This window comes from Macrobrachium nipponense, chromosome 44 (genome assembly GCF_015104395.2).
Source record: "Macrobrachium nipponense isolate FS-2020 chromosome 44, ASM1510439v2, whole genome shotgun sequence".
Classification (NCBI taxonomy): domain Eukaryota; kingdom Metazoa; phylum Arthropoda; class Malacostraca; order Decapoda; family Palaemonidae; genus Macrobrachium; species Macrobrachium nipponense.
The window spans coordinates 41,456,369-41,475,656 of NC_087221.1; the positions used below are offsets into that span (position 1 = coordinate 41,456,369).

General features: G+C 33.9%; 1 protein-coding gene across 1 annotated transcript in view; it reads left to right on the plus strand.

Moving 5' to 3' along the window:
- LOC135204226 (transforming growth factor beta receptor type 3-like) overlaps window positions 1-18,422 on the plus strand; it is a 134,466-nt gene extending 116,044 nt beyond the window's left edge. Inside the window, exons 2-15 of the mRNA XM_064234332.1 lie at window positions 3,114-3,484; window positions 3,872-4,040; window positions 4,293-4,419; window positions 4,998-5,217; window positions 5,491-5,680; window positions 5,857-5,907; window positions 6,317-6,558; window positions 7,128-7,286; window positions 7,656-7,800; window positions 8,606-8,790; window positions 8,957-9,052; window positions 10,257-10,380; window positions 10,545-10,763; window positions 14,554-18,422. Coding sequence (XP_064090402.1) covers window positions 3,114-3,484; window positions 3,872-4,040; window positions 4,293-4,419; window positions 4,998-5,217; window positions 5,491-5,680; window positions 5,857-5,907; window positions 6,317-6,558; window positions 7,128-7,286; window positions 7,656-7,800; window positions 8,606-8,790; window positions 8,957-9,052; window positions 10,257-10,380; window positions 10,545-10,763; window positions 14,554-14,666 — 2,411 coding nt within the window. The 3' untranslated portion in view covers window positions 14,667-18,422. The remainder of the gene's footprint in view (window positions 1-3,113; window positions 3,485-3,871; window positions 4,041-4,292; window positions 4,420-4,997; window positions 5,218-5,490; window positions 5,681-5,856; window positions 5,908-6,316; window positions 6,559-7,127; window positions 7,287-7,655; window positions 7,801-8,605; window positions 8,791-8,956; window positions 9,053-10,256; window positions 10,381-10,544; window positions 10,764-14,553) is intronic.
- The last annotated feature ends 866 nt before the right edge of the window (window positions 18,423-19,288 follow it).

The window sequence follows — 19,288 nt, forward strand, 5'->3', positions numbered from 1 at the left end:
GATAAAATGAACATGCTACTATATTGTTGTTGTTGTTGTTGTTGTTGTTGGTTGCTTTTTCAGAGTTTTGAGATCCCATGGAAATTAACTTAAGACGGTTTTCTAATGACACGTAACATATATATATATTATATATATATTATATATATATATAATCTATATAATAATATAATTTTATTTAATTTATATATATGTGTATATATATATGATACATATATATATATGATCTTATATATATATCATATTATAAAAATATATAATTTCCATATATATGATATATACTATATATTATATATATTATTAGATAATCTATATATAGATATCATATATATATAATATCATATATATATATATGATATATATGATATATATATATATATATCTATATACTATATATATATCTATATATATGATATATATCATATATATGATATATATCACATATATGATATATATATATATAGATATATATATAATATATAATATATATATATCTATCATATATATATATATATATATAAATATATATATATATATATATATATATCTACATATATATATCATATATAAATATATATATTTATATTATACTATATCTATATAATATATCTCATATATCTATCTATATAATATCTATATATATATATATATATATATAGATATATGTATATATACATCTGTTATATATATTATATATATATATATGTATATATATATATATATATATATGTATATAATATATCTATATAATATAGTATATATATATATATATATATATCTCTCTCTCTCTCTCTCTCTCTCTCTCTCTCTCTCTCTCTTCTCTCTCTCTCTCTCTCTCTTCACTCTAGATTGTTTAGAGTTTTGGGGGGTGGATGAATTTCCGTGTAATGTCCCGGTATCTCCTTGGCGTTAGATGGTCACCTCCCTTACCTTCTGCTGTTTGTTTGCATGACCCATAAGACTTCTCCAAAAGCTTCGGCTCTTCCTTCTTGCATTATGTTTTCCTGTTACTTCTACAAGCCTCCATCGTCGAAAAGACCGCTCTATTGCTTCCTTCGGTGCTGCTGGTTTTTTTTTTTTTTTTTTCAACACCGCTTTCTAAGCAATGCGTCCCCACTCCTTGTTAATGGCCTTCGCTGGACAATTATTGAGGTTTAGGATCTTCTCAATTTCCCAAAAGTTGACATTAGTCAGAAGAAGGACCTCTTCACAAAACACCAGTGCTTAATACTTTTGTTATTGAATCAAAGTGAATTTTTTCCAAGACTCGTTTCTGTGAGTATTTCTTATTAATGACCCTTATTTGGATTTTCCAAAACCTTCATCTGAAGGCACCTTGCCAATACTGAGAACAAGATTTTTAAAATAAAAAATCTATTTACGAATTTTAAACAGTCTTTCTCATAAACTTAACATTTTTCGTATCATCACTTGACATTTTTGGCTACGTAGTTCGCCTCATGTTGATCTTTGATCTTAATCTTATCCTAATTTTTCACTGATGAAACCTTTTGTTTGCTAGCATTTTCATCTGCTTGGGTACTATACTCTTTTTCGTATTAATGTTCCTGTCATCATCATCATCATCTTCATTGCCTTTATGTGCCTCCTTGATGCTCTTGTCTGCATGATGCCGATTTGGCTCCCCGCAAATCTTCCCTCCCCGTCTTTCCCCTCGACCTTCTCCCGCCTAAACCTTTTCTCTCAGCCTCACTTAATCTTGTCTAATGGCATCAGCGCAGCAGACCTGAATAGCTTTTCTTGTCCGGAGGAAACAAAGCCCTTTTCTGCTGTTCGGTGCATTGAGACAGATTTTCACTAATACTCTCATTAACACCTTACAACTTTCATATTTTTGGGTGATTGTTAAAGTTTCACTTCCTCAAGGCTTCATTATATAGTTCAAGTCAGTGAAGCACCTCGTTTTCAAGTGCAGTTAGTTAGTTGCAACTTGCAACTAGGGATGAGGGAAGGTAGCACATAATTGGTTGCCTGTTTCATATCCAAAATTATAGCTGAGAATTAGTCATCAACTGAAAGGGACCAGTATAAAAATAAATTTGATATATATATAATATATATATATATATATATATATATATATATATATAGATATATATATATATATATATATATAATATTATATAATTAAACCCCTAGCCTTTGTAGAGGGTATTTATAGGAAAGAGTTCTGTATAAAATTAAATGATTTTATACTCAGATGTAAGTTGTCTGTACCTAACTTAGCATTAGTGGCGATAATTCATAGGACCTCATTGAAAGTGGATGGTATCAAGCAGAAATATTTATTAAAAAAAAGTTACAAGCTTTCTTGGACTAACAGTTCTCATTGTCAAGTATCTGTTGAATGACTTGACACTGTTGTTTAAGATTAAGCTGGCCTTATGCCAGCATAGGCTCTTGCTCATAGAGCAGCCTGTAAAACCAGACACATAGTCCAGCTGTATTTATATCTGTTTGGGGGAGAGGATTAAAGTCCTTAGTCCTGTGACCTTGAACATTATCTGCCTCCTGGCCATCCAGGTGTTCATAATCCTTGTGGTTTGTGTGTGTGTGTTTTTTTTGAGTGTATGGATAAATCACCTTTGTTTCATGAAAATGGAATTGTCTACAAAGAGGCATGTTTCACTTTTGTCATATGAGCTTGTTTTTCCTCCTAGTATCAGTTCAAGTACAGGCAGCCCTTGATTAATAGCGGCATCAGTTAACGGCTACCCTGTTTTACGGTGCTTGTTCTAGCAACGCTGTTAACTGGATTTTCGGTGCTGATCTCTGGTTAGCAGCACCAATCTCTAGTTAACAGCGGCGCCAATCTCTGGTTAACGGCGCCAATATTCGGTTAGTGGCGCCGTTAAGCAGGTTTTTAGTGCTGTTATTGTCGATTTTTGGTTAGCAGCGATTTTCAGTTAGCAGCATCGGCCGGGAACGGAACCCCCCGCTATTAACCAAGGGTTGCCTGTATTTATTTTTATATTGCATTTATGATTTTTTTTCTCCGGTGATTTGTTATATACATAATAGATTTCCTAACCCAATAATATTAAGTTGTAAAACAAAATATTTTCATCAGCTTGTGTGTCTCTTTATTCCAGGGGGCCAGGGTGAACTATGCGTTGTGGAAACTCCCTTGAAGACTCAGTATTTCACTCCTGTGGTCGAGACCTTGGCCCAGTGTCATGGATGCCGTTTTCCAGCCCACACACCAACCCCAGAAACCCCCAAGCACACACCTCCTATTAGACAAGTCCATATTGTGCATGTGGAGGATCCAGAGGGTGGTGCAGTGGAGGTGGTCATGGAGGGCAGTAAATTCAACTCAAAGGAGCCTCCAGCTCAACCTCCTCCACCAGGGGGATCTTCAAGAATTGCCCTCGTCCTCTTTTCCTCCAGAGAAAGAGGGGCACCTGTTGTGTTTACAGTCACAGCTCAGGGGCTGGCCAATGATACTAAACATGTATTCTTGGTAGGGGTCTTGCTCTCATTATATGTTATTTTTTTTACATAGCACATATTTGTATTCACTACATGTACGAGTATGCCTACTGTACACATACATATACTTTTTGGCCACCTTTTCAGTCTTATTAATTTACTCAATCACTTGTTCAGACCTTTCATGCATCAAAACTTACATCCCAATTTAAAATTTTATTTTATAAGTAAATGACTTAAAAATGTCAAATTTAAGGTTACTTGATTAGAAGAAAATTATAATGCCACAATTTTGAAAATAAAGTTTTATATTGAGGTTTATGTTGTCATCAGTATACTGTTTGACAAATGTATGTCAATAAATTAAATCCAATGTATTTTCTATGTTTGCTATGCATAGCTCACCTTGATCTTCCAGGTAAGTGGTGAAGATGAGGTGCGAGGTAGTAATTTGAGGTACAGCATTGCCCACAAACAGCGACCCACTAAGGAAAATTTAATATCAAGTATTGAACACAAGTTTGGCTTTGTATCTTCATACACCAGGGTCCCCAAGGCCAACAAGATTATTCTACAACTCCCAGCAGGTAATCTTCAATTCAAATCTTGTGATGGTTTTGTGACAGAATACCTTTATAAAGAAGGAGGGACTTTCAAATATATGACTGAGATAGTGACTATTATCTCAATATTTTATTTACTATTATCTCAGTATTTTCACATCAAGAAACATTAGTCACATAAACATAGGTATTTCCAGCATTGCTGGAAATACCTATGGAAATAGCCAGCATACTGGCTATGTTGGAAATTTCATCAGTCCTTTCCCTTAATTGCAGATGATGAAACTGGCCCAGGTTGTGATGCAAATGTTGCAGACACCAGTCCTACAGCTGATTGTTTCATCTCAATAGAGCAACCAGTTGATGGCTGCTACCATCATAATATGCTGGGTGAAAATGACAGGCAAGTTTTATCATTGTAACCATTCACATATCACTGTGAAATGATGCTGTACCATCTGCCTGTAAATACCTACATATCATTTATTGGTAAAGGATGGTCAAAATGTTATGCAAAGTTCTTTACTTCATTGAGCTAATAAACTTTTACAGAATGTGTATCATATTTAATTATTCAAAATTTAGTTTGTTGTAGTATTTTGTGCATTTAATGCAGTTTATTTTTACTTTTATTATCATTAATATTATTATTATGATGATTATTTTTATTATTATTATTTCTTGTAGATTGTATATTTAATGCAGTTTGTTTTTATCTTTATAATTATTTCTTTTAGATAAAGTATTCGCAAAGATATGTACTACTGTGTATTGTGTTGTCATTATATTTGAATAGCTTTGTTTCAAAAACTACTGTACTACTTGTCAATGATGGAAATTGTAATGACAATGACATCTTTTGCTGATATGCATTAGTACAGGGTTACACTAGAGGAATTGAACTCAACTTTTGAACTCAGATTAAAAGAAAATTAATTGAAAACATTAATTAAGTTACAAATTATTCTCTTTAATCTTCAGGGACATCCACATTATTGAAGTTGACGGAAGTAGCAATAGCAATGGGAGTCTAGTATTGTCAGTTGTTGGCAGCAGTGATGGAGGTACCAGGGCAATTGGAATGGCAGGTGGCAATGGGTTTGTTGTAGAGAGAAACATCACGCTTGTGTTACGTACTTCAAGACCCACTACTTGGTCCCTCCATGCAGCCAACATTCAAGGAACTATCACCTTGCTTGTGGTAAGATCATATTCATTAAGTTTAGACTGAACAAGAACTGGTAAAAATTTGCATGTAAAGATATGTTTGATACATATCTGGAGTGTTACTATCCAGTGACACTTTTCTTGGGAAAGTCTCTTGAACCCTAAAGAAAATATGTCTTTATTTTTAAAGGAAATTATAAGACATGTTTTTACTTATTGAATTGTAAGTCTTTTTCAAATTCCTGTCATGAACTTTTCATAGGTTAGTGTATATACCTTTCAGTGCTAATGTACTATTGCGTTTCAGGGAGGTGGTGACCAAGTCGAGAATACCTCGGTGCCTGGACCAGGAGTGATTGTTGAGGTTCGGCGACTTGACGTCCCAGCAACATTTGATCAGCTAATTTTGACAGTGCTTACAAATGTCGGGCCTCCAGTATCTTACACACGAACAACTAGCCCCAATAAAATTACCATAACTGTTCCACCCAGGAATGGCAAGTTTAATAAATGTGCATTAATGCAATACATTTATTTCTGTCTCGTAAAATTTAATCATGCAGTGTGACATTTATTCTTCAATGTAAGCTTTGTTAATTCTGAAATTTCTGGTATACTGCAGCATATAGACATTCATACATAAATGTAATTACATTGAAAGTATTGTTTTCAGAAAAACACATTGTGCTGCCACCGTACATACCAGAATATGAACAAACAACAGGTAGGTGTTCGTTGAGGTTTTATTTAAGCATCATTTAAGTCCTTGTCTAAGTGAGTTTGTAATCTTATACTACATACATTAATTTTGGTTTAATATTAATTTTTTAATTCTCGCAGCATGTACAGTAATACATCTTTGTCATAGTAAAAGAGCTTATGCAAAATAATATAAGAGAGGAATGGAGAAGAGAAAATTTAAAATTAGTGTAGTCTAGAAATATGATTCTGGTCTTGATATGTAATGATAAGAGATTGAGGAGAATTAATTATACATTATGGTAGGTCCCATGTGAGGAAGCATCCAATCAAATATGTTAACCTTAATTATTTAGATGATAAAAAATCATCTGCAAGAGGATTCATCTTTCAGGGTTTTACTGTATGTACTACTTGAACTTGTATATTTACAGTATATGGTGAAGATCGTGCAGCTGTGATCAATGGAGCGTTATCGGTTAGTTGTGATAGTTCCTCGATGACTGTAGCCATTCCGCGGAGAATATCCAGTCAAGTAGGAGGTATATCCATGTCCTTATCGGACCATTCTTGTCTTGGCGTTATGAATGAAACTCATATATATATCACAGAGCGGTTTGAGAAGTGCAAGTTCAAACGGAGGATGTCCACCTACCAGACAACTTACACAAATCATGTGAGTAATTTATCTATTTGTACTGATGGTATTTAGGCTGGATAATGAATATTGCAGTATTGTTTGAATTAATATCTTTATTGGCTGTGTCTTTTCAATTATATAATTATAAAGTAGGTTAACTTGTTGTAGAATTATAACAATATATAATGATCAGTGATGTACATGTGATTCCTTTTATTAAATTTTCTTCTGCTGTATTTTCTTTGGTCATTAAAAGTAATGCAGTGGTTATATTGATGGAAATTTTCATTATTTGTATAAGTGATCCACTTGTCATAAAAAATGTGGTCATAAAAAGGAGATTTTTAACTTCAGTCCGAGGGTAAATAATTCTACTCTTAGACATGCCAGACTCATGTGACTTCATCCTTCCAACTTGAGAGACAGCCCTGGGTAATGGCAGAATTACCTGTAACCTATTGTTCCAGTTGTAAAAGACATGCATTATGGAAATACTCAAAGATTGCAAATTTGGACTATCCACTGTATGGGTGATGGTTTCATTAATGAAGTTTTTTATAATGATAGAATAGAGGAATACAGCACACACTTTTTTCTCTTCTCAGGTTCATATTGGCATAGGACCGAGTATTAGTGATGATGAGGATTTTGATGGATCTGGCTATGGTTCAAATGATGACGATGATTATTACGTTGCTCAGATTAAAGTTCAGTGTCAGGTTGGACCGAGAATCGTATATCCCGAAGCACCATCAACTCGAAAAGTAAGAACTTCATTCATCAACATAAGTTTACGTTTCACCAAGTTTTTTTTCGTTTACATAGGAGTAGCAGAAACTTTCATGTGAAGATTTACATTAGAAATTATATTTTGAATTTATAATCAAATTACTGAATGAAGATATAAAACTGAATTATGTTATTAAAGAATATTGGGTAGCAAATCTTATAATCCTAATATTTTCTAAGTTAATTTATATCACTAAATGCATGTAATGGAATGATTGCTGTCAGTATCGAGATGAGATTCCTTCGTGCTCAAATGAGAATGCCGTATAATGAACAACAGATTCTGTTTTGTGTACTTTTTACCAGCAAATAAAATTTTATTGGTCTATTTTATAAATCCACAGACAAACACAGAGCCAGCAGCTGGAGCCACCTATAAGATGGATGTATTCCGTGATCGGGAGCATCAAAATCCTGTCATTACCTCTGACCTTCATACTTCAATAAATATGAATCAACGATTGTATGTCAGAACTGTACTTGCCAGTGGTGAGTTTATTATTAACATATCTTTTTGATAGGGCCAAGGGGATGCTTTTTTATACCCAGATCATGGAGGTTACATAGGACGGATGTAATTTGTGTTTGTCATATTTTCATGAAGTAGGATTTCTTATCTTCTGAAATACTGTGTTGTTCTATCCTCAGCAATCCTCATTGATATTCAAAGTAGTTTTATTGATTTAATATTTTTTGAATGGGCTATATATATGTATAGTAAACAGATAAGGTATGTGTACAGGCATTAGAATCTCTTGGGGCAACACTTTATCTTAGAAGAATTATAGGATAGTAAAACATTTGAGGTTTAAAAATCTAATGAATAAATTACTACTAGAAAATGTCCCAACTTTTTGCGTTGAGGCTTACTAAGTATACATACTAAGGTGATGACACAAGTATGTCAGCCAACACTAGTAGGTTTTAACAGGCTTGTCATGCTATATTGTGACAAGAATACTAGAACATTTATAGTTTGCTATTTTCTTATGAAGGCAGTAATGAAGACTGGATAGTCTTGAGTTTGAGAGAACCTTCAAAATAACTGGAGTGAATCTTATAATAATGCAAGCCATCATGTTAATTAATGGTTTTTTCTTGTAATGAGGTGATGGTATGTGAGATCTCCTCAATACAGTTCAGTGAGAATCATATCAAAATCAGAGGAATTTGGTATGATGAAGTGTTTTCAATGGGAAAAAAAATGCGGACAGTATTACTGTCATCTCCATATTTAAAAAAAATTTGAGGAAACTTCAAGTGAGAAATTACTGTAAATTACTGTTTTTCCCAGTGATGCCATGGACTGCTGCATATGATGCTAATCTGCAAATAGTTTTAGAAGAATGTTGGCTCAGCAACAGCTCAACTTTAACACGCCCTGACACTCCCCATGAGACATTAGTGAGGAAATCCTGTGCTCTTAATCCATCTGTGGCTTTAGAGCAAAGGAATCAAGATTCTGGCTTTAGTTTCAAGGTAAAGTATATGCTGAAATAAGAATCACACTGACCATAAGCAGAAATGAATGAATACCTAAAATTTTAGTAATATATGAAAAGAGTTTGTAAATAAGTAAATGGCACATGGAATTTTATAAGTAAATGTCACATGGAGTTTATGAGTACTTTTTGTTTTGCTTTAGGTTTTACCAGATTATGCCTACTTGGGATCCTTTTATCTGCATTGTCAGTTGGGAATATGCTCTGGAGATCCACTTCCTAGACCTGCGGTTAACAAGGTTAGTGAGCCTCATGTTTTTATAATTAAAACAAAAGACAATCCAGTTTTTATAATTAAAACAAAAGACAATCTATTTACTTATTCAAATATTTAATATTGCACTAACAAATTTTCAAATGAGTTTCATACATGTTTTGCACCTTCCTCTTCTAGATTTAAATCCGAGTTTGAAGTAACAACCATGTCACTTCAAACTCGGATTTAAATCTAGAAGAGGAAGGTGCAAAACATGTATGAGACTCATTTGAAAATTTGTTAGTGCAATATTAAATATTTGAATAGGTAAATAGATTGTCTTTTGTTTTAATTATGAAAACTGGAGCGAAAAGATAATATTCATGTGTAGCCATTAAGTACTGACACACTTATGTGGATTTTTGCTTATATTTATATATTAAACTACTTTTACCATTCCATTATTTATGTTGTAAGTGTAAAGTAGTCCTTGACATACAAACTAGTTTGTGTGCAAATTCAGTTTGTTAGCAAGTCCAACAAAGTTATCCTTGGCATCTAGCATTGTAGTTAGACTATGGTATATAATAAATCTTTTCATGAAGACAGTAAAGTTTATAATAAAACAATCCTTAATTTTTCCTTGCAAAGTGGCAGTGAAATGCATGAAAAAAAGATTATATATTCCATGCATGTAGATACAGAAGTGTGTATTTTAGGGATTTTTTTTAAAGTTTTGTGTGTAAAGGCTACCTGTATATGAAATTTAATCACTTGTTAGTTGCCATTTATGAAAGAGATTATTTACACATTTAGTCGATGCTTAGTTTTATATACTTTATGCTATACTGTACATATTCCTAAATTAACTCATATAGTTCACATTGAGTATCATTTATTGTGGTGAGGATAATCTTTCGAATATGATTTTAAATTAGTAAAACACCGTTCAAGGTTCATCAATGATAGATATTTACACTCCAAATTATCTCAAAACAATCACAGATTTGCACACTAGACAATGCATCTAAACTGAATTCTCTTTCTGCGAGTACAGTATGTTGAGAGCTTACGGTAATTATTTGGTAAAGAATTGAATAAGTTGCTGTATGTTGAGAGCTTACGGTAATTATTTTGTAAAGAATTGAATATGTTAGCAAAATAAAGTGTTATGTATCATCTAGTCAACAGCAATCTTGCTTTCATGCATTCTTGTACTACCCATCATGAAGCTAGTTCTTTTTCAGTGTCTGCATCCTGGGCATTACTGTGACAAAATTGCCCTGATGAGGCTGTACGATAGCCAGCCTTCATCATCATCACTACAGACACTGACCCTTGGACCATTTGCCATAACAGAATCCACGCAATGTAAGTTGTCATTTGGATGGTCCAGATGTTATTTAATAGGGATGAGATAATGAATTGAGACAGATTTCTTTTTTGTTTCTTTGCTCTTAAAAGATAACCTAAATAGAAAGGTTAAGTTAGATCTATTTTTTAAAAGTTAATGACCACATATGTTTATCCTTTAGCTGCTTTATCAGAGAAGACTGTTCAGAGGAAGATGAGTAAAAGTGGCAGCAATAATGTTGTTAATGGTGGCTCTGCAAGTGGAAGCTCTACTGATGAAAAAACCCGAATTGTCAATTTGGGTGGGCTGTCAACAGAAGTGGTTGTGGGAATTGCTTTGGCTTCTTTTGTTATAGGAGTTTGTCTCACAGCAACACTGTGGCTTATTCACATGAAAACAGGTATAGTAGCACCTTTAATTTATTGTATCTTGGAACTGTATTTTATATACCAGGTATTTTTTTACAAGTAACTTCTCAAGTAATTTACATAGCTATCAGTTTCATTTATTCACAGTAGTTTAGATTCAAATTTTGTAATAGCGACACTGATGTTCTGTGTTGTGTGTAGGTAACACCAGTCTCACCCCATAACGAAAGGGTTAGGAAAGACTGAGCAGACAATACTCTGTTTCTGCGACTCCTGTTGATAACATAGGTGTTGGCAACAGTTGTTCATTTTTTGCTGGTTATTTATCGAACTTCGTTACAAGCTTCAGGATGAGTTGTTCCTTGAAGCTTCATGATGAGTTTTTCCTTGTTTTGTTTTTTCAATGAAGTATAACTTAAGTAGTTTGCTTTTACAGTGAAAGTGCAGTTAATTGATCAACTACCTTTGCCTAGTGGGGGACTAGAATGTAGACATTGATCCGTTGGACCTTCTCTCCTCACACCCTTCATCACAATCAAGGAGGAACTATACAATGAACCAAACAAAAACTTCTCTCAGTTTTCTTCTGAAGATTGATAAAGAAACCCACAAAATTAATGTGTATAATGTGTTTACTTATAAGTATTTACATTTTATTTTACTCAACACTCAAGTACTTTCAGACCCTATCTGTGGCCCTTTTTCAAGAGATGTGTAGGTTGTCAGCCTGGGTCAAGGCCCAGTGTTCAGACTATCTCCAAGTTACGTGTCCACTTAGTCCTATTTTGGCCCATATCATGGTTCCTGAATCTGCTTGGTTGTGGGTGGATCCTACAGGATCTTCCTCCACTGTTTTTCTCAGACAACCTCACTTCAAGAGATCTATTGAGGTAGTCTGATTTTCACCATACAGACTCCAGACTGTAAGGAGGCTTATCAACTGGGATGTCTTACCTCTTACCTTATCACGGGTTCTACATCTCCTCTGTGAGACATCTGTGTCCCTTCTGCAATTACACCGTTATGAGGTATTGAACTATGCATAACTCATGTGTAAGCAAAGAGACTTAGTTTGTTTGCATCCCTGTCTTATTTTCCTTTAAAGTTACTGCCATAATAGATTTTCTTTTCTGTTTGAATGTTCAGGCTCAAAGGCCATCTGGGAACTAAGTCGACCTTCCCATATTCACAGACTCGCCTATTTGTGGATTTCTCTTTGGACCATATTTACCCATTATTCACGGGGAAATTTGCCTATTTGTGGTATTTTTCATTGAGAAATATTCACAAATTACTGTATTTTGATATACTTTTCAGGACTAAATGCACTTTTTGTGATAAAACTATTATAATATTCAGTTATAAGCACTTTTAGAGGGTTTTATTGTTTGAACTATCAAAATGGACAGTTATAAGCATTTTTAAAGTTTCTAAGTATTCGCAGGCTGTCTGCGACGTGTCCCCCCCTGCCTGGCTGGATGGTATGGTATTTCCTAGAAAACGGGAATCCCAGACCAGTTATAACCCAGGGTGTTATAGCAAGAACTCATTTTGTGTTCTGATTAGAACATCTTGTCCTTTAGCCTATTGGACTTTATCTTCTGAGACACTCAGATTTAGGAGAAGCATTTGCCTTCTTTCAGCAAAAGATAAAGTTATTGGAACAGTCTCTATCTCATTAGCTTTCAAGCGCTATACGTATATCTCTTTGTCCATTCAACATTCAACCTACTGGTAGCTTAATTGTTCCTTTGTTTCTCATGATTTTAGAGAGTTTTAAAAGTGTTTGAAATTTGGCATTGCCTTGTGAATTTTAGATACTGGCATGGTATCGCGGAGGGAAGCATAGGATTCTCTCCTATTACCCATACCTTCACCTTGTAGTAAAGTGTCAAGGTTTCAGGAGTGTACAATGTACCCAGAGCACCCGAAACTCTTAGTGGATGGGTTAGGGTTCTACTTCAGTGGAGGTGACAACACAATCTGGTTGTTTTTATTATGGTACTGCGCCCAGGGCAAGGGCTCCTTGAAAGTTGTTCTAGCTATTTAATAGTTCTGTCTGCATAACTTTCACTGATGCTTTGGTAACAATTGAAGTACTCTTTCCTACAAAGCTCCCCCTTAAGTAGAGGCGGCCATTGTCTTTACTGATGTGCCACTACAGGTTAAGTTGAGCACCAACCAGAAGTTCTACTGCAGGTTCTCTTGACTAACAAGGAACCAGCATTGTTTTTAATGCTAGTACTTAATGCTGTAGAGTAGAATATGTCTATGTATCCCAACTCTGGTCAATGTGGGAATAGGCTATATAATTACTTAAGTTACTTATATAAAAATGACATTTTTATGATAAAATAAAATTTTGTATACATTTATCATAAAGTGATTACATGATCAGAAACCTCCTTCTTCCCTTTTGATGGACATAAGAATAAACTGAATGAGTTTTGTCTGCTGAGTCATTCCTAACTCCCTCGTTTGGGGGGCAAGACTGGTGTCACGTACCCAGAACATCAGTGTCACAAATGCGAAATTTAAATCTAAACTGCTGCAAATTAATGAAACTGATAGCTATGCAATTACTTGGTAAGTATATGCAAAATTTTTTTATATTATTATAAAAATTTCATTTTCAAAATCATGATTGCAAATTCTTCTCTGCTTTGATACTTACGATGTAAAGTAGAGTGCCTCTTAACCATAATCATTGGGACCAAGAGTATTCTGGATAAGTGAAGCAAGGCAGAGGTCAAGCCTTGCTAAGGTTATGGTAATGAGTACTTATGGATGCAAACTATAAATACATGCTGTATTATATACATGAAAACATCAAAATGTTGACAGATTTGATGTTTTTAAGGAAGAGGTAGTATTGGCTAAAATAATAAAGATAGATGTGTGTTAAATTTACACCAATTATGATGAATCAATACAGTACATGCTTACATCTTGAAAGGTGGAGTAGCCTGTGTATGTATTGAATGCAATAAAACATTATAGATCTTTATGGAAATGTCATTACAGTACTAAGGAAAGGTAAAAATTATTATGAAATACACACAAAGCAAAATTATACAGGCTGAATTTTGAGGACACAAGGAATGAACATAAATATACCTAAAGCAAGTGAGGACACAAAGAAGCAACATAAATATACCTAAAGCAGTCTATCAGTTTATGAATAGGACACAAAAACTCCAGGCAAATGTCAGAGTATAATTGGCAATAAAAGGTTAATGTAGTTGAATGCTTAATCCACATAATGAAATTGGAAGTCCTACATTATTCAGTACATGAAGTCAGCAGTACACAAAGTCATACATTATTTGTATAATTTTCACATTTTCTAAGTTTTTCTCCCCGTGGTTATTTTAGATGATATTCTTTTATTCAGTATACACAACTAACATTGCAGGAAGCAGGCCATCGCAAGATTAATTTTAATTTTCATAAAATTGACCTCTTTGCCAATTACTGAAGCGTAAGTCCTTCATTATTCCTACCTTTACTTCTCTGTCTTATTGAAAGTATGCTCTTAATTTTCCTTGTGACATGGCCCTATCCCTTGTGTGTTAAGCCCAAGTTCTTCTGATCTCAGTTTAAATTTTTTGAACAAAAATAATCATGTGTATTTGTTTTTCTCAGGTTTCTTTCAATGTTATTTTAATATTACATTGCCCCTTAAAACATTCTTTAGTTCCATAGCTTAAATAAAATAGAGCATGTATTTTTCTGAAGTAAAAAATTGTAGTGTACTCTCATTTTTAAATGTTGACAACACTTAAAAAATACTTTTTATACATAAATTGTACATTCGTGCAGATCCACATCGCCAGAAGCGTCCAGAAGGTGGAGCTCCTCGAAATTCAGGGTATGATTTGTCTGCACATTCAGGATCATCAACTCCATCATCTCAGGCTCCAATGACAGCCTGACGGTCCCATGGGCTGCCTCCTCTGTGGTCACGAAAGAGTAAACTCCAACATGCACCAGCTCCCACCACCAGTTGTGTTTAACTGGCTGCTTGGTGTGTAGATTAAGAATGTTGAAACATTTTATATAATTGGTGTAAAACTTATGACTTTTGAAGTAAGATTTGAGAAAACGATTGAAAATGGAATGAATAGGCACCTACATCCAGTTGTGACCACATGATGTGTGGCTGCCATTTCATATGATTTTGTTGAGTTGACTCCACCCTTTTGTGGTAGCAGGTGTGGTTAAAAAAATAGTTTTAGATACTATTTGCTGCGTACTTTCTTCCTACCCAGTTTCAGTTGCTTCGAAAGAAAGAAAAGTAGCAGTTTGTGAATTTGTTTGCTGTTTTCCTTAGAAACATTTCTACAGGAAAACTATTGGTATTTGAGATAGCCATAGCCATTCTCAGAAATTTAACTTTTGTTATTACATATATTTTGATTAACCCTCCTCTCTGTAAATGACCACTAAGTTTTCTCATGGATTTTCCAGTTGTCCATTCTATACGAGGTAGAAGTTAATGAAAATTTTTTGGGATTAATTTCTTCCAAGATATTTCTTCAGGGGGAAGGTCAGCTACTCCATCTCGTTCCTATGAATGCCAAACTACCATCTAGATGTTTTGCATTTTATCACCCCAGTACCTTGCACTGTAGTCATGAGTTACACCAGATAATACGGGTAAACGTTTTTATTTTTTTTATATGCCATACTTTAGTGTAAGGAGTAGCTGATTCCCACTTTTCTATTCCATCCCATCTCCCCAAAAAGGAAAATGATCTGCTACTGTAAGCTTTAGCCAGCACTAGGAATAGGAATAACAGCTACTGTGGTGTTGCATTTAGGCTGATGTTTGACAAACTGGAAAAACCATGGAAGCAACAGCCTTTTGCTTTGGGCAGCCCATTAATGTGTGCAAATGCTGTACCATTTCTTGCAAGTCAGATAAATTAAACATAGTTTTTTCATGGTCTGAATGCTCATTACTGTAATGTCATGATTATTAGTTTTGTTGTAATAATCACTCTTTTTATCATTATTTTTTCTACTGTATCTGTAATTTATACTGTAGAGATCATCAAAGCTTTCTGAATGTATACTCAGGTCCATGACTGGTAACTTTTGTGCTCTGTTGAAGGTGCATCTTATTAGGTGGCAGTTGACTCTGTAGTACCTGTTGTCCCATTTAGCTGAGAAATTGTCCCTTGGAGTATTTCTTTATGATCTTGGAATAACATGCTGTATTAATGGAGGCCAAATTCTATTGAGTAGTGTATTTACCACCACGCTGGTCTGAGTGTTTGATGCATTCTGCATCTACAGATTCTGCTCTGGCTTTTTGGGTAGATTTTAGCTTGTGCTATCATCATGATGTGTTTCTTTAAATAGAGCTGATACCAAGTGTTTGAAAAAAAATTGATATAAAGGAAAAAACACCAATTGTGGAAAACAAGGTATTGCTCCCTTTTTAATTTTAGTGCTGTCATCAGTTAATTGAAGTGTGGTACATATTACTTTTGAAAATATTAAATTTTTGTATTTTGAATTAAAGATCACTAGATTTTCTCTAATAGAATTACCTATATGTATATGTAATATAACACTTCTTGTGTTAGCATACCGTTCTGAAATTTTTTTTTGCTTTCCTGTCCAGAATCTTAAGTTGTCTTCCTACTATAAATGTTCCAGGAAGGCATTTAGAGTAAGAAGTTTTCGTAATTATTTTTTGGCTTATTTACCGGGAAGTATAATGAGAAGAGCGTGGGATTGGTCCAATAATATCCATCTAGATGTGATGATGTAATTTTGGCTTACCTTTTTCTCTGTACCTGATTCTAGTGACACGAAGTGGGCAGTGATTTTTCCCAAATTTAATTGTTATATCAGTTTGGACTTGAACAAAAATTAAAAAGGAATAAAAGTCCTTGTGGATGAAATGGTTGCCCATGTCACATTTTGTTAGACTAATGTGTGTTGTAGTGGAAGATGGTGTTGATTAAGCTTACTGAAATAAGGGCTGGGTACTATTAACAGGTAATTAAATTATCCAGTACTTTGTGACTGCGAAAAGGTAAATAGTTATTGATTTGTATAACAGGCAGAAAATTGGCTCTGTGTTGTAGCTATAGTTTATGTTTATTGCATAAATTTTAAGCTCCTACATCCATGATGATGTGTTTCAAGTAGTTCTTCGTAGTTTATGAGACATTAAGAGAAAAACGTAATATTTTGACAAGTCAAGGATTTCAATATTAGTCTTGTGTTTCCAAGGGTACTGCTTTTGTTTATGCATTTTAAATTCTCAGATGAGTTTTATATAATCTCATATGAATATTTTTAGTATAAGGTGTGTTTAGAGTCCCACTTCAAGTACTTTGATAAATTATAATACACTTTGCTTAAATTGGTAAATTAATTGCACTTCTTACCATTATTTTTGCTCTTTTTGCATGTTTTTGTAATTTTCCATGAAGTATGCAAAGCAAAATAATGTAAAAGATTAACCAGAAAATTCTCACAGCAAAAGTGTATTATCTTATCATACTTGCCTTATAAATCAATGAAAAGTCACTAACCCCTGTCATAATCTGTAGTAATAATTTTAAGTACAGTGTTTTCAATTGCCTGTGTTGAAGGTCACATTCTTAATTACCACTCTGGTAAGAACATGAGTAGCTCGTACTTACTTCTCCCAAATGGTCAACTCAGTGGTTTGGAACCTAGTTTTCTAGAGAGACCATTATTGTACATTTTATCAAACACAACATAATCATTTGGTCACTATTGTCTTTGCATTCAACAGCCCTTCTGTTGGAGGATATTAATTAAGGATGTTATCATTGCCTTTTATAACTTGGCTCTAAGACTTGGAATTTACTGTAATTGATTATAGTTTCCAAAATCAAAGGCATTCTGAGTGACTGTTTTTGCAATTTTTTCCGAATTCATTGTAATAATATGCATAATTTTTTTTACTAATAGGTATTGTACTATTGAGAAGTTTATTTAGTAATTTTTTCAAGATTTCTTGAAACCTTTCTGTGTCATCACCTTTAGAAAGGGCATTATGTTGGAAAATAATGAGCAGGATACTTAAAATTTAAATGAAGAAAAGGGTCCCAAAATAGTAAAAATATATATTTTTTTTAATGCCAGTGTCATATAATGAATTTACCTTGTCTTTGTCCATCATCATCATCATCAATGTTTATACATTTGCTTTACCCTTTTTAGGGTTAAAAACAAATCAGATCTCCATGTAAACTTCATGCCTGAACTCCCATCAGGTTAGGTCTTGAGCTAGTCCCCTTTTTCCATATCTACTGCTTTTCTATCTTTTGCACATCTGTCAAAATCTCCACTTAGTGTTTCAGTACCCATGTTTCTACTGTGTGTAAAAGTGCAGGCTTTTGATAATCAAAGTCTGCTCTTTCTACTAATGAAGTACTAGTCTTATTGTCAGTAGTCTAGCTCTCTCTTAATTCACCCAAGCTGCAGCTGTTATCCTCGCTGCCCTTCATTCTCTGCTTCAGTCCAGTGTGATTGCCTACCACAGCATGGTTTTTCATTCCCCTCTTCCCCATTTGTGCTTGTACTTCATTTTATGAATAAAAATAATCTCATTAATTTAGTCGCCAGCATCTCTGGTGACACCATCGGTTACATGTGGTACACAGTACTGAGTTCAGCCCCACACTTAACAGTAACAGCTATTTTTGTTCATACACGAAACAAACCTTCGGTCTTAACATTAGGATTTACTATAAATTAATTTTCTCGTAATGCCTTTAATAGATGGTGGTGACTTTTGAATAGGTTTCATGAAATAATATTCTGGAAATTAGTCGTAACTGAAGTTACTGTAGTGTTGATAATCTTGGTAGACATCCACCTGTAAACAGTTGCGACAGTATGTGACTTAACTGAGCCTCATTCTGATAGGTTTTCTCAGGGTTTAACGTACAATGGTTTTGAGCAACTCAGACAAATGTTTTTAATGTTATGTAGCCCCTGCTTTTTATGATAGGAATCCAAAGGGTTTTAGAGTGAAGATGAATTTTCATATCATGTTCCTTCCTTCAAGAAATATACCTGTAAATAGGTTTGAGTGAGATCATGGATCTTACAAGGTAGATGTATTCTGAACGATGTATTTTGTGGTCATAATAACACATGCCTGAATTAAAAAAATAAATACGTATAATACATCCCTTAAGCAACTTGACCAAGGGATGTTAATTTGTGTACCAACTAGAAGATTACTGGCATTTGAATCTAACTAATCAGATTTGTATAAGTGAGAATTAATGGCAAGATGATCAGTTATTTTAGGGAAGACATGGACAACATATATAAATTCTTCACATCCTTAAAAGCTTATTTATATAGGGTAAATAGTTATTATATTTATAATTCATATGCATATGATTTGAAGTTTCTTGCCAGGTTTTTCTTATACTGGGTAACAATGGTTGGGTCTGCATGTTTGTTCATTTTAATTTTGTGTGAAATTGCAAGTAAATACTGTATACATTATTTTATCTTTGCAAAGAAAGGATTGAATGTATGATAGTATCCC